The sequence below is a fragment of the Heliconius melpomene genome, chromosome 15 (assembly GCF_056956725.1).
Source record: "Heliconius melpomene rosina isolate 202511_hmr_F chromosome 15, ASM5695672v1, whole genome shotgun sequence".
NCBI classification, from domain to species: Eukaryota; Metazoa; Arthropoda; class Insecta; order Lepidoptera; family Nymphalidae; genus Heliconius; species Heliconius melpomene.
The window spans coordinates 11,613,857-11,630,503 of NC_140403.1; the positions used below are offsets into that span (position 1 = coordinate 11,613,857).

A 16,647-nucleotide genomic window follows, 5' to 3' on the forward strand; every position below is an offset into this window, starting at 1 on the left:
ATCTTGTTGACAGATAAGCCTAAACCAAGTCGGGTCTCGTAGAGTAATTCACCAGCTTTGTAAGTACGTGCCTGCAGTTAGAAACTGATAAACCTTTGTTGTATTCTTATCTCGTGTCGCCACTAGGCTTTTTCGCTGACACTGAAATTAAAAAAAAGTCTTTTGTAATTTTAAATATGTCCGCCGTTACTTTTGCTGTCCTCAACTCAGGTCAAAATAATATTTTTAAATTTATTTTCTTTTACAACTCAAAGTGTTCTTTGACTACTTTTACACAAAAGACAATTTTTAAGCATGTTATAAAAATTTTTTGACACTATAAAAAAGTAACATCTCTGATAAATATTAATCTAGCAAAATATTTGTTTGTTTTTTGTATAAAATATATAATAATTATTAAAAAATATATATATTTTAGCTATTTCTTATATCTTATAAATAAAAAGAAAAACATCCAAACATAGATTTGATACACTTCAGAAGCAAACGTGACCTTTGAAGCGTATAAACAAGTTTCTCGAGGCCAAACTACGGATAGAAAATTGGACAGACGCATCCTATTGCTCGAGTGATTCGTATCGCGTTTTAAATGATGAGCCGTATAGTCTTAGCATTGACAGTATGTGTACTAGCAGTAGGCTTTGTTAAGTGTTTTGAATATGAAGATGACGAGTTACTCTACGACGACGATATCGTGAATGAGGGACGGTCACTAGATATTAAACCTAAAATATACGACCTAAAAGATGCTCCAAATATATTTAAAAGATTTATCAAAGATTATCATAAAGAATACAAAGATAAGGAAGAATATGAGAAACGATATAAAATTTTTGTGTCAAATTTGAAATATATTAATGATATAAACCAGGAAGGGAGATCTTCTACATCAGATATCAACATGTTTTCAGATTTCGATAATGATGAATTAGATGATGTTATATAACGGATGGTTAGAGGTAAGAATTGCTTATATTTAAAGTGCTTATTATAATTAATTGAAAACTATTTCACACATGTGAAATGTTAGAGCCAGTCGTGGCGCAGTAGCACAGAGTGTGACTGTAAAACCGATTGGTTGTGGGTTCGCTCCCCACTCGAGGAGATGAAATATTCATTACATACAGTGCGAAGATGTATAAAAAATAGGTCACCCGTATTGTACTTAATATTAGTTTTCAGAAGTTAAAAAAAAATCTCCAGAATTTACTAAAAAGAAAATTAAGTTTCTTCGTCTTCTTCTCCAACTAGTGAAGATTCGCAGTCAACTTCGCATATTCAGTTCTGTCCCTAGCCAAATGAATCAACGGTTTTAATTCCAGTCCATTAAAATTACGAAAATTAAGTTACCAACTAGTCAGTCACAAATTAAAACCCAACTTCTGATAATGACGCTCTAAAAAGTTTCAATAAAATATTCTCATCTGAAATTAACAGCCGTGGTCTTGTCCCACTTCCTAACAGGACCAAGTGAAAGTATACGACCACGGCTATCGATTTCAGATGTGATGTATAATACAAGTAATTATTATCACACAGTAACTTGTAGAAGTATGTATATTTAATTAATTCAAATCACTTAAGGGAAATAACCCGACAAAGTTGTATATTTATTTCCTTGTTCCTTGTTCTCTAAACTGACAATCTCGATCGTGTAAAAACTTTTATAAATTACATTGTTAAAAATCGCCTCTGCGCCAGTCGTGGCGCAAGGCAGTGTGCACTAGGTTCTCTCCACCTACCCTGCCGTGTACGGGATACGATTTAGGCTTATTTATGAAACATGCCATAATGAACACGGAACTACTTAAACTTGAATAACCTTACAATTTTTGTAGTTTCAAAAGAGCAAAAATGTACAGGTATTTATTATATAAATAGTTTTATTATTCGTTAATTACCACGATAACAACTTCGAAGTTATATATTTTTTTCTATAAAAACTTGTTTATAAATTACATTGCTGATTTAAGTTCCTAGGTTCCATATTGATTTGATTAATTCTATCAGTTAAACAACGTTATTTACTTTTTATATAAATAATTTACCACTCAACTACATTTCGTTTAAGCCATTAGGTTATAGTTATTTATTTTCTTTGATTTACTTTGACAATAAACTAAATGGAACGTTCTTGACGTATTCGACCTCAATACAAACAACAAACAATAAGTAGGTAAAAGCATTCCATTTCAAAGTTTCTCACCGAAAGCAAATATGGCAATCTACATCTTTTTTTATTTTCATTTATTAACTATATACTAAACTCAGCAGAGTAGGCAGAGGAAACCTAGTGTTAACACATTCCGTTTCCCACTTTCCGCCGAATTTTGGAGGCAACTACTCACTGTTTAAAAATTTTTCAAACAAAATTCAAAATTCTTTTGTTTTGTATATTTTGTACTTATATTTCATACAGAAAAAATAATGGCTTGATCTTGCTAATAAAAAACAATAAATTACTTTACCACATCATGAGATAACTTGAGCGAGCTCTTATTCCCAACGAATTTTTTTTTCTAACATTTTATCTTACAAGCAAATGGAAACAAAAGGTTTAGAAGCAACATTCTCATTACTCTTTTATTTCTCTTACATAATAGGGCACAGTAACGAATAATTTGCTTTTTATACGTAAATGAAAAAGGTAATAAGCGAAAAACAAGAAAATGAACGGCTTTATAGTGAGCAAAATTAATATGCATAGTTAAGGATTTTTCCATAGGGTCGCTTACGCTTTGTCGGGAAAGGGTCGACAAGGCGGGGACAATGAATTAAATTAGTCCCTACTGATAACCTCTTGCAATCTCAGAACTAAATTTCGAGCTTCCAAAGACTTAATGTTAACTAAAAAAGATTAAAGGCTATAGTTTATTTTAAAAGTGGCAGTATTTTTTTTAAATCTATGTTTTCCTTACTTTATTTCTAGTCGTCGATGAAAAGATTAAATAGCGCGAACCTACATATTGCTAGGCAATATCGTCATAGGAAGGGACATGAATGGGAGTAGGAAAATTAAATATTTAAAAAGCCAAGCAAGTGCGAGACTCCTTCCTCACGAAGGGTTCCGTATCAATAAATATAAAAACGGCTAAAAAACAACGTTTCGTGTCGGGGATCCTCACACATAAAACCGTAATAATTATTGAAACTCAACTTTCTGAAATATATATATTTCTATTCCAGAACAAAACGTCCCGTGCAGTGCGACAAAATCTTGCTAATGTCATGTGGTCCAGAGTCGAGGAGTTATGTGCATAGCGCCTGCTCTGTGATTTATTCAGTTTTGGATTCTGACCAAATATATGTATATGACACATACATTACTCCGGCCACATACATTTTTTTTACCGCAGTTGAAGAGGCTCTAGGTATTTATTTTTACAATTTATTAACAAAAGTTATTTTTGTTTGTTTCAGAGCAATGAGGCGAATGTCTGAATCTGCTAAAGATCGGAAAACAATAATAAAGTAATAAATAGATCTGTCAACATTCAGGTTTTATTCGATTCAAAACTTTTCGTGGATTAAATTTCCTTTTTATATTATAGTCTGCTTAATTAACTTAACTCTTTTATTAATTAATTCTTTTATTTATTAGCTCTTTTATTCCTGAAAATAGATTTATTCAGGTTTTTAAACATTATTTAGCTAATTAATAAATCACAGGAAGATCAGTACCTACCGTGAAAGCACGTATTCTACTAAAAGTAACTATAACTGCATTAGTTCTACTATAATTACAATTTTAACAAAAAAAAATGACTTCCAACGGATTCCATAATCAGATCCTAACCAAAGTTTCATCAAACCAACCTTGAAGTGAATCCACTACAGTAAAAACACGGTTGGTCGGTAAATAATAATTGAAATCAGTATGTATGATAATAAATTATTTGTCCATTTGACGAATGGTTACTTATGGTGCACATACTCAATGCAAATTTAAATAAAAATAATAATAAACAGTCAATTTGATAACCAGCAAAATGTAGGCAATTTTCCAAAAGACAGCACGAGTAATGGGTAATGTCAGAAATGTTTGCTAGTTAATGACTTCACAGAGTAATCTGACCAAGAAATACAGCAGCATCTGTCTTCTCACAACAGCAAACATTTATATTATGAACTTAATGTAGCTTAGTTAATTTTCGCTATCCATGAAGCTCACCTTTGGTACGTATGTGTATTTACTCATAAAGCTTCGTAAAATGAATGACTTCAATTCTACTCCAGGTTGTATAAATGTAAAGTTTTAAGTAATAAAGCATTTTTATTTCTTTACGCGTTTTATTTATTCACTGCTTTTTTAAGGTGTCCTAGTCGAATTCCACATTTAAAAAAACCTTAATACGTTTAAATTTAAGGTAATTTTAACTGACATAAATCGATGGTGGTAATTTATACAATTTTAGTTATCAGTATCTTCCATATACAGACATCGGTCCTCGATGTCGATCGATGACTATTTTTTTCTAATAGCTAGGGAGCCGAAGAGAGGACTTTGCGCGTTTCTTGAGCTCGTCAGAAATATGTGAGGAGAAACTTTGTACCCTGTAGTATACCCCTACCGTATATGTGGGGTACATATACGGTAGGGGTATACTACAGGGTACAATTTATATAAAAGAGTGCGTTGATGGCAGCAGCGTCAGATAAGTAAAAAAAATCGATCCAAAAAACAATACCGCATGACAAACAAATTTCACATTCTAAATATTACAATAATTAAAAAAAAAAACTCATATATCTGTAATATGACTTTTTTTCATGATTTGAAAATTTTATTAAGAATAATGTTCTTCTGAAAATATAATTAAATACTTACTCATCCTCCTTATTTGAAATTCTGATCATTTGTATAAAGCGCAAAATTTTTTTAAACAGATTTCTTTAGATTAAACTAATTTAATTACACAAATTACATTTGAAATATGCCAATGTTTTTTTTTTATATTTAGAATTCAGTTTATTTATATTGTGAATTTATGTAAGTGTATAAAATAAAAATAAATTGCTAAACAGAAATAAAAAGTCATTATGTTTAAATTAGTATTTATTTATTTTCAAACTCACGCTATATTCCGCACATAGTAGTAGGCAGACAGTAGGCAGAAGGAATTTAGGAACCTACTATTAAGGCACTACGTTCCAATTAAGACACTACCGAGAGTGGTGGAACTCGACGTCGCGTATTTATTGTATTCTGTATCAAATATAAGCAACATATTGAACAAAAGTCATATTTCTTATAGGTTATTTACATTAGATGAAGCAGCAAGAGTAAGATATGATATACACATTTGAGCATTTTATTTAAGTATCACAAGGAATATTATTATATAAAAAAATTAGACCAACTCCTGAGCTGGTCTCGATCCTTCCACTACCCATGCTGTACCACTATCAGCTTTTCGAAATATTTCTACTATACCTGCTCCAATAGCTTTACTTTCTTGCCATTCATAAGTTTTAAGGTCTGCCAAAAACTCAGCTAACAAATCTTTTTCTCTGATCACAGGATTTGCACTAATATTTGTTAGAACCAATCCAGGACAGAGGGTCGCTACTCGCACTCCGGTCTTTTTAAAATTGGTTTCATGTCCTAAAGACTTAGAAAATCCAAGAACAGCAAACTTAGCAGCATGATAGTACGGTAGGTGAGCCGTAATCCTGTAGCCGAAGATCGAAGACACATTTATAATAGTACCACCATTGCCTCCTTTATCAAATCTCATATGCTCATAAAATTTCATGGACCACTCCATAACAGCACTCGTATTAATATCTATAGTTCTCTTGATATTCAATTCATCGAGGATTCCAGCATTGTTTATTAAAATATCAACTTTTTGATGATTTTTGATGATCAAATCGTAAATCATGTTTAAATCTGTCACAACATTGCATTTATAGAAGACAGCCTTGTTTGGATAGTTACTTTGTAAGTCCGCTATAGCTTGCTGACCCGCTTCCTCGTCAATATCAAGAATGATCGCTAGCTTAGCTCCATTTTGAAGGAAGCTGTTGACCATCGCCAGGCCCAAGCCCTGGGCGGCGCCAGTAACAGCCACAATCTTACCGTTCACGTCACGGTCCATATCGGTTGTGAGATAACCAAACACTAGAAAAATTACACGACAACTCTTATTTATAGTCTCGGCTACCCATGTTACTTTATAATTTACTTTTTTGGGTTCTTCTTTTAAGAGAACCACAAAGTAGTATTTTTTAAATATTTTAACAACTATTTTGTAAATATTATAATAACTGCAAATTTGGAATTGTATTTAAATTATTAAAATTATTTAGATATAAACTATTTTTCACAGCTTCACGCTGTATCCCGCACACAGTAGGATAGGCAAAGGAAACCTAGTGTTAAGACACTCCGTTCCTCACTTTTTGCCGAATTCTGGAGGCATTGCGCGTTGAGTGGCTGCCATGAATTTTCACAATTTTAAAAACCAAGACCATTTATGTCAAGATCGAAATGAGGTATCAAGCTGAAATTAATAAAAAAATATTCAAGAATACAGAAAAAATCAAGCTCTAAGTGAAGCTTGATTTTTTTCTGTTTCTGAGGGATATAAATGCTCGGATATAAGCAAAATATTAGAGCTTTTACGTTATGCATTGTTTTTGCCTCATTTTATATAAAATTTACCACGCAATCGGAAGCTATATATTTTGCTGTATTGTGCATATTTACTGCGCTGTTGGTGCCAGAGAGAAAACATAAAAATATTAATAATTCATTCCATCGAGTGGGAATTGTACCAAGAAACGTCGCGTAACAGTCACGCCCCTGTGCCCCTGAGCCACAACGGTCTTATATAATTTTATGATAAACTTAAGTGTCAACGATCACGTAACATTAGATAGCAGTTTTATTATTTTATTTAAAATTAATAAGAACTTTAGGTTGTCAGTATATCTTATACTTTGTACATGATTAATTTAAAAACAAACAGATTATGTTTGTTTGATATTATACATATTCATTTAATTTATTAGTTCATTCAACTTACCAAGTCAAGTGCGAGTTGGTCTCGCACACCGAGAGATTCGTACATTTTTACGATTATAGATATTTTTTAGCTTCATGCTGTATTCCACAGATAGCAAGGTAGACAAAAGGTGCCAACAAAACTAGTTTTGAAATACTCCACTCCCATTAAACTCTTCCATTCGGCTTGGTCCTAATCACTAACGTAAAGGGTGGGCCATTAAGGTGAGCGAATATTTAAAAATTGTGATAAAATCAGGTTGTTCCTATTGACCTTGGACTTCCCGCTCATTTTTGATTCTCTTCTTGATTTTTGATTCTACTATCCAAGCCCTGTACCACGTACCAGTGAAGTTCATTTGAAACTCGTACGCCTTTCTGGCCCACCATAACATTAATTTATTTACGAAATTGTCTAAATGATTTTTTTCTATCCAAAAGTCTCTATCAAATTTGTGATCTGTACATTTTTTTGTTACATAACCACTATTTTTAGGGTTCTGTATCTCAAAAAGAACTGAACTGTTATAGAATTACTTTCTTGTCTGTCTTTCTGATTCTTATTGAAGAAAGTGAATACCAGACCTTTTATTATAGTTAATTTGGCCGGACTATTTATAAGTCTACTATGTATAAGATTCTATAAGGAATATTTCTGCCATTAAATACTTAAAGTAGGTACATTTGAAGTAGGTACATATTTCAGAATAATATTGAAGAGTCTGCACTTTCTCCTTTTTAAGATTTTTTAAAATATTAAATATTTTTGAGAATTTAATATATTTTTATATATCATAAGTATTTATATACCACAATATATATGTACTTATACAACATACATAAAGATTACAAAATGGAAACGTCAGGAGATTTTATGTTCTTGATAAAAGTCTAGATACAAACATCAAGATCTAGATAAATACACCTAGGTTAAGAAATAAGATAGTAAAAGATTGAAACTCTAATGCACTTAACGTGTCAATCAAGTTGAAAGAAGTTGATTTTGTTTTAAGTTAAATTTAGTTAAGTTTTTATTTTGCAATTACTGAGGCCTGGCTTAAAAAAGCTTATCTTTATTTCTCTCACTATTTTTACTATGACATTGTATATGTTGTCGGACAAACAGAATATTATAGTACACAAATTGTGAAGCAACTGTAATAATATCTGCATCATTAAAAACATCTCGCTGAGAATCTCGACCTCTTAAATTTTAAATAGATCTTACGGCTCTTTTTTGTAGAATGAATATTGAATTTATTACATCATTGATTACATCAAAATAACTCACTCCCTAGGTAATTGAAATATCTGACTTAAAAATATTTTTTCAATTCTAAACCAACAGGTAAAGTTATGAGTTCCCGAGATTAGCGTGTTCACCCAAAAAAACTGTGTCTTATTTAGCTTCACACAGTATCCCGCACATAGTTAGAACCTGGTACTTCTTCTACTACTAGAAGAAGTAGTAGTATCTTAATACTTAACATTGGGTTCCCAGGTTCCAACTATATGCAGGATACTACGTTATAATTAAAACACTTCCGTTCTCCTTTTTATAAAATTAGTAAAAATTATAACACTACATGCACCACTTCATTACTACGGGCTATTTTGTAACCCATTTAAGAGGACAGTACCTCAACCAACTATAGTATATCTTAATAAGTGTTTTAATAAATATATTATTATTATTTATTATATAATATAGTGGTAGTGTACGGAACCTATAAATTGCGGCTTGCGCTTGTCCGTCTTATTATCGATTTTTTAAATTACTTATGTTTCAAATTCATAAAATTTTTTACATTACAATATTTATAAAAAAATACAAATAATATGTAATATTTATAAATTTGACTCTATTAATATTTTTTAAGTAAGACATAAAGTTAGAGGTTTCATGAATGTCGCATTATTGTCATTATAAGTATAAAATACTGAACTTACGTAAGTTGGCTTATAATGCAATTACACAACAACTATTTCATTATAAAAAGTGTAATAAAATACTTAAGTAGAAATAACAATCATCGCTTCACTTCAAACACACACACAAGACATCTAGATAACAACATTTATATTTATCTATTTTCTAATATATATTTTTATATTTCTAATTGTCAACACGGTATCGATGATATTGAAAGAAGATCACGCAATAAACATTACAGAGGACCCCCCCGGAAGACATGTATAAAGAGATTGATGACATAAGCCGATAGTAATGTACGTAATAAAAGAGAGTATTGTATAATAATAAAAACAAAATTGATGAAAGTAAATTATATAATACGTATCTTTATATTCTTGGCCGTTTGAGGAAAGAATCCTTTTTTATCAGAAAGAATACACTTCAAGCGTAGTTTGACAAAAAAAATGATTAAGTTCTAATTATGGGACCCGGTTTAAATTGAAAAAGTCGGTTTTTTTTGTTTTAAGAAAGGGAAGATAGTGCTATCTTTCGGATAAAAAAAGAATCATCTAATTGCTTCACCCAGTCGAAAATTCAGAATTAATAAACATAAAAAAAAAACAGTAGAATTAATAACTTCCTTCTTTTACAGAAGTCGATTAAAAAGGGAACGAATTACTTGATTAGCTGGTCTGAATACTATTATTAAAAAAATAAACTTATATAAATCAAAGAAAATTTATTTAAACAATATTTAATAGAAAGTTTATTCACGAGTTTTAAATATCAACCAATGTCCGCCTTCAATCTGCAGGTTAAAAGACTCCTTAGAAATTCTCGCAGGAACACGAGTTTTTGGTGATAAAGTCAGCTCCATGTGCAGTAAGATGTGGTAGAGCAACACCTTTAACTCGCACAAAGCGAATCTTGAACCTGGGGATTCATATAAAAATGTATTTTACATTTTCTTGTTGCGTAATTCGTAATTAATTATTATAATATAGAATAATAATAATCCCTTTTTTCAGCTTTCTGCTCCTTACAGGGGACATTGTGTTAAGACACTCCGTTCCCTGATTTTTCGAGACGATTTACATTAATTGGAGGAATTTAACTCAGCGCTTTGTATACTAGATCAAGAAAATGAAAATAATTGAAATTAAATTAATCTCTGGAGTCACAATCCAGTCCACAATCATCCCACTGGCTTCCGAATTAACATATAAATTTATTGAGTATCTTAAAATCAAAATGTAATTGACACTAACCAATACAATTTCTAGGACCAACTCCAAAAGGCATGTAAGCATGCGAGTTTATCGAATGCTTATTTTCATTAGAGAATCTCTCAGGGTCGAATTTTTCGGGGTTCGGGAAAAAATTGGGATCCCGATGGAATGACCATACAGGTATAGAGAGGACCTCTCCTTTACGTATCTAAAAATAATGCAAAACATTATTATAATATGTACATATATAAGGACTAGTTGTTTGCGCGGCTATGCCCGTGTGCTTTTTTAATATTATGAAAGATCAGCATCACGCTGTATTCCGCACATAGCAGGATAGGCAGAGGGATCCTAGTACTAACACAGTCCGTACCCCACTTTCCCCACTTCTTTAGTTTACTCACTTCTTTAGGCATAGCCATTGATTTTCATGAATATTTTTTTTTATTTAGTTAACAAATGTAATAATTAATAAAATTCATTTTTTTTCCGTTTTATAAGGCTAAAGATAACCTAGCGCCATCTAAGCTCTACGAACTAAATCGTGCTGTACAGTATAGATGGCGTTCGGATGCTTCTGTTTAAAAATGTTGGGTTTTAACTGTTATAGAATTTGAAAAGTGATTTTATTTTTTTTTATAAATTTGCTGTATATGTAGTATTTTATTTGATTCAATTTCTTAATGGTTCATTGATTCTTGTTTATTTAAGATATAAATATACAAAGTTGTTATTCTTTTCTTTTTATTTTTATTACTATTTTATTTTATATTTCATTATTTTTATGATTATGATTCTAAAAATTAATAAATTTAAAATTAATAAATTTTTATCAATATTTTATCGTGTGTGAATGCCGTGCCGTACATAACGGCCGGTAACTTGAAATTAGTACGGAACTATGGCCGAGTGACTAGAACTTTATCGATTTTTTTTTTTATAAAATATAATTCTTTTGATATTCTAAACATATGAATGACACTTAACACACAGAATCTAAAATAAACATTACTCACGATGTAGTCCTTCGTAGCGTCGCTATTAGGTTTCCCTAAGTTGTAGTCGTTCACACACAATCTATCCAACGCCAGGCCTGGTGGCCATAGTCTCAGAACTTCTGTAAAATTTGATGTTGAATTGAAATTTTATGAACCATGTAATGTTAATGTTATTTTTCTTTTATTTTACTTTTTTTATATTTCTCTTAAACACTTAAATATTCTATTGTAGACTAATTTGATTTTTAATTATAATTCACCTTTAGAAGGGCTCTTTTAGTCGTTTACATAATCATAGGACATAAACGAGTGCTAGAAGTACCCTCGTATTGATAGCTTATTACTCAATTTACACTGATAAAACTATATTTTTCACAAAAAAATAGCATGAAGGCAAAATTTGCACGGACTATAAAAGTCAGTCTTACAATTTATTATAAAAAAGTCTTATCCTAACATGTTTGTACATTTTTATCACGAAAATTATTTATCATGTTAATCCCTACGCAGTTCGAAAATATATATTTTTAAATACCTGATGTCACCATATCCATATAAACCAAATTGGAAATGGAATTAAAGTTCAATTTTCCACCACTTTTGTGATGATGTTCCTTAATTTCTCGCGCCAAGCGTTCCTGTACTTCAGGGTTAGCTGCCAACTCATGAAGAGCGAAGGACATGGCAATAGATATGGTTTCAAACCCTGCCATAAAAAAGAGCACTGCTTGGGCGACCAAGTCATTGTCTGACCATGCTAAAAATAGGATAACAGAAATATTACTAGAAATATGTAAATTTGAATTTGATGTTTTTATACTAGATCGTTATTCACAAATAAATATTTTAGGAAGTTTTCAAAGTAATTCATATAAATTTTGCGTAATATTCATTTATACGGTAAAATATCATCCGCCTGCCTGCGATTTGACTACAATTCCTCACGAAAAATTCGTCCCATACTTAGTTTACACAAGTGATAGGTAGGACAACTAAAAATAAATATAAATTAAAATGTTGAATACTAGCCTCTCTCTGTATTTTTCTTGCCAATATCAGATTCTTCAACGGTAGCGAAACCTGTGTCTGCGTTGTCGCTTTGTTTTTCTTCATATTTTAGTCGACCTATTGCAAAGAAAAAATTAAACATTAATTGGGGTGTGGGACAAAGTTCGACAGTCATCGTGGTGGTTGAAATGTTGACTTGTGGGAATGACTTATTGTGACCAACGCGTGGAGTTGCATTCCGTCAATCAACGGCTATTGATCATTACAAATGTTTTACATAAATACTGTCGACTTTGAAAGAGTTCTACTAATATTACAAAGGTAAACGTTTGTGAGAAGGAACACATAACTACAATTTTCCAAAGATTTTGTTTATACAAACAAATTATTACTTATTAATTATTATTTTATACTAAATTATTTTGGTTATAATTGAGATCTTTAGATATTTAAAGAAGAAATGACAAATTCTACCTTAGTGACAAATTACATCACCTTTCTTAGCTTCCATCAATAAATGTATCATATCAGGCCTGACAATGTTGTGGACGTCTCGCTCTTTCATTGTATTCAAAACAATGTCCATAAAGAAATCTTTGGTTTTGTTAGAAAATATTGATAAGTTCAGTATCTAAAAGAATAATATATCGGTGAAATATTAAAAGAAAGTTTAATAAAATCTATACTTGATATAGGTAAAAATTAAATTCTGTGCGAATATTTTTAAAATAATATTAAAATTTGTACCATTCAAATAACTAATGTAAATATTCTAGTCTAATGTAATAAGCAATGTGTTGTTATAGTTCCCGCTCCCCTTAATTTTTCATAAGGTTTTAAAAATTATTTTTGTGAAAGATTGTAGGAAAAGAATGAAAAACTGGTCAAGTACTTTTTTTTGTGTACTCCAAAGGACCTTAGACCTGGATATTCGATATCAAATTCAGCTTTATACCTTCACTCAGTTTTAAGATAAATAGTGCAGAGAGACAGATTGACAGTGATTAAATTTTTACGTGCAATTCAATTTTTTTCTTATTAGTTATGTAAGTTGTTAACATTTAAGACTCCTAGAAAGTACGGGTTCGTTTTTTGCTATGTAAATAAAAAATATATACATTTTATTATTCTATCTACGAGTATATAAAAGAGACTATTGCTATTAGTTTCATCAAACAATGCACTACGCTACAATAACAAGAAAACGACGTGACTCACAGCTAAATTCGTTGTTTACTTAAAAAAAACAATATGTTATTGTTAATGGCTTTACTTGTAAACAATATGACTAATCATATATAATTATGATAATAATAAAAAAAGATAATATTTCTTATCAATTGCACGTCAAATACTAATATCTAATGTATGTCCCTACAACTGTAATTATATCAACTTTATTTAGATAGTTATGCATACGATTTACTTAATTTTTAATGTATACCTGTATACCCCAAAAGAACATCGCTCTCTTAGGTGTAGTGATATATAATACCCATTAGGATACTTCCGTTTACCACTTTTCGACGAATTCTGAAGGAATTGCGTGTTGAGTGGCGGAACTAAACGCCGCGCTCACAGTGGCGCCACAACTCGCCTCAAAGAAAAACACTTACCTTCGCTAATTTAGGTAAGCTAGATGCAATAGTCATTAAAATAATTTGTTTGAAACTGAACGTAGAAGCAGCTTTGCCCATTTTGTAGAATTCATTATGTTCATCGGTATGCGAGTCCACTTTGATCCCGAAGGCGCAGGACGCTATCACGTCGTTAGCGTAGCGTGTTGTTAGATCCTTACAGTTGACTTCAATGAAATTGTCTATAATTTGGAATTAAATAAATTTATGAATAAGTAAAAAAGGCAATTATTCACCTTACAATGACGACTAAGACTAAAAAAATATTGATATTAATTTACTTTCAGATTCGCTGATCTTTTTTTTCAGTGCCCTGATCATCTGGCTGCCGACTTCCTCCATCAAGGGGACCATCAGCTTTATCTTGGAACTCGTAAACGCGGGGCTTAGAGTTGACCTCATGTCCTTCCATTCCTCACCTGTAATAACAATGCATTGTTCTTTAAAACAAATTTAGATATATCTAGAACTCCATTTTTGTATTGTCATCTATCGTGACACTATAAACGCGTCTGCTGTAGTTTCAATTTCCACTCTTAAGGAGGAGGAGAAAATATTTTTTTCATGTCCTCCCTCTGACAAACCGTAGCGTTGAGTTTCGTTACTCAATAGTAATATCTCAAAAATTCGGCAATAATTTTCAGAAGGCAGTGTCTTACCAGTAGATTATCTCTGTCTATCCTGCTATATACAGGATATAGACTTTTGTGTAAAAAATATATTTCATTCTAAATGATAAATCATTTAACATATTAAATGTCAGTATCTTATAGTTGTATTGTCTTCTATAAGAGGTTACTGAGTCGGAGTCGAAGTAGGTACATAATTTTTTATAATAATTTTTCGATACAGATAAGCCATAAAATCCAAAATTTATAAATCAAAATATAAAAATGAAGTACCTTTTAAAGAGACAAGATTCCTCGCGAACAATGGTTCGATTTCCTCATCAGTCACAGAGCGGTGATCAATGAAGTGCTCAAAATCTTTTATAGCTATTTTCTTAACTAAGTCTAAATCACGAACCAATAGCACAGGCTTAAAAAATTCATATCGGCCTGAAAATCTAAATTATATGAATTATATAAAACATTTGTTAGTAGATTGACGTTATAAAGTAATGTTTTGTAACTAAGATTTTAAGATGTTAAATGGCAAACCTCTTTTTATCCTGTTTCCGTAGAAATATTAAGAAATCATCTTTCTGTTTCCCTACACTACTTTACCCACATCCACGCACAATTTCAAGTTTTTAAGTCCGCTAGTTTCTTCTTTACTTGTCTGATAGCCATTTAGTAACGAAAGAGACATTTATTACGAATATACCACTAAGACTCAGGCGTCAGGTGTCTGTTCACGGCAAAATAAAAGCCATTCGAATTGTCACCCTCGTTTCGAAATGTATCGGCCTCCTTAAGAGACCACCAAGAACTTTTTGACATTACTTTCTCATTCACACCTGTATTTCCTGTGACCTATTGATTTAGGTTTCAAAAACCTGATTCAATAGGTACTTACTAGACAAGCATGCACTACCGTAGATCGCATCAACCTAGAAACATTTGTTACTCTACGACAATATATATATTTTATCGAATCACGAACCATTTTTTATTTTATATTTATTTACTCTACAACTAAGACTAGTTGACAGCTAAGTACGATTTTTTCTCACATTAATACCATGCAATGTTTCCAAGATTTGGCGAAAAGTGAGGAACGGAGTATCTTAAATACTACGCTGACGCCTCGTTAGCCTACCCTTCTACTATGTGGGGGATATAGCCTGATTAAAAAAATGTATATTTATAGTTCTTACCGCTCATTATAGAAACTTTGATAATTTATATCCAAATCATCAGTAACATTTTGCAAGCGGAATAGAACTCTGAACAAATTACCAAACAATGGAACTACTGGGAGACATTTTACATTAAAATCACTTAATCTTGAGTATTTCCTTGATAAGTATAACGCTAGTACAATTATATGTACTGCAACCCATATTAATATTATGTACATCATCTGCAATAATAAGTAAAAATTTAAATTATCATTTCTACCTGAATTCTAGATATTGAATTCAGGATGAAGGAAGGTGGAGCGGAAGAATCTTAATGTGGAACTAAATACTTTTACAGTCGACTCCTACGTTCTCTCTGCCTGCCTTATTACGTGCGGGATAAGTGTGAAGCTTAAAACCTCTTAACAAGAAAATTGCTCCCCACCACCCTGCTCTGTAGGCAAAATATTAAGTTGAAAAACAAATATAAAATTCCACGTAGTTAACCAATAATCTTTGGCATCTGTAGGGAATCTTAAGTAGTTGAAATTTGAAATTCAAAAATAACATTATTACTAATAATTATATTATTATACAAACATAAAAATAATATAAAACTCACATTGTCATTTATAACTTTTGATTTACCACTTAACTGTTTACTGTGTTTTCATTCGACAGACACCAAGTGTCTGATAACTTATCAATAAATAATGGACTTATATAATATTTTTATCAAATGTGTTTTTTTTAATTAAATAAATATTTAATGACATTGTAGATAGTGATCTACAATGTCGTTAAATATTGGCCAGTGAGCTGTGAGCATGAATGAATTGTGGAATCGATCTCCATTCAGTTATATATAAATTATTTAAATTTCCCAGATGTGATAAACGAAGCACGGCGTTCTGTTACGCCATTTATTAAGCATCCACTATCATGAACTCCTTCACACATGCCTGGGACTTGCGACCACAGGTGCGTTGCGTATGTGCGGTTGCAGCTTCAGGAGCTCCTTTACAATTCATAATACTCTCCTTGACTTCTCCAGCCCAATATAGCAGA

General features: G+C 31.4%; 2 protein-coding genes and 1 long non-coding RNA gene across 3 annotated transcripts; 1 reads left to right on the forward strand and 2 right to left on the reverse strand.

The window, feature by feature from the left end:
- The first annotated feature begins 454 nt into the window (after nt 1–454).
- LOC146531706 (uncharacterized) lies at nt 455–4,280 on the forward strand. Its single transcript, XR_014878804.1, has 2 exons — nt 455–959; nt 3,421–4,280. It is a non-coding gene; the product is annotated as an uncharacterized LOC146531706 (long non-coding RNA).
- A 758-nt stretch (nt 4,281–5,038) lies between these two features.
- Nucleotides 5,039–7,724, reverse strand: LOC146531707 (15-hydroxyprostaglandin dehydrogenase [NAD(+)]-like). Its single transcript, XM_085198510.1, has one exon. It carries the CDS (start codon nt 6,099–6,101, stop codon nt 5,352–5,354), a length of 750 nt encoding a protein of 249 aa, XP_085054636.1. The 5' UTR covers nt 6,102–7,724; the 3' UTR covers nt 5,039–5,351.
- Nucleotides 7,725–9,662: 1,938 nt separating this feature from the next.
- Nucleotides 9,663–16,344, reverse strand: LOC146531708 (cytochrome P450 9e2-like). Its single transcript, XM_085198179.1, has 11 exons — nt 16,202–16,344; nt 15,616–15,821; nt 14,699–14,862; nt 14,078–14,215; nt 13,776–13,978; nt 12,655–12,790; nt 12,181–12,276; nt 11,687–11,908; nt 11,170–11,270; nt 10,193–10,361; nt 9,663–9,857 (listed from the first exon to the last, which is right to left on the reverse strand). The coding sequence occupies exons 2-11, from the start codon at nt 15,819–15,821 to the stop codon at nt 9,691–9,693; spliced, it is 1,602 nt and encodes a 533-aa protein (XP_085054305.1). The 5' UTR covers nt 16,202–16,344; the 3' UTR covers nt 9,663–9,690.
- Nucleotides 16,345–16,647: the final 303 nt, after the last annotated feature.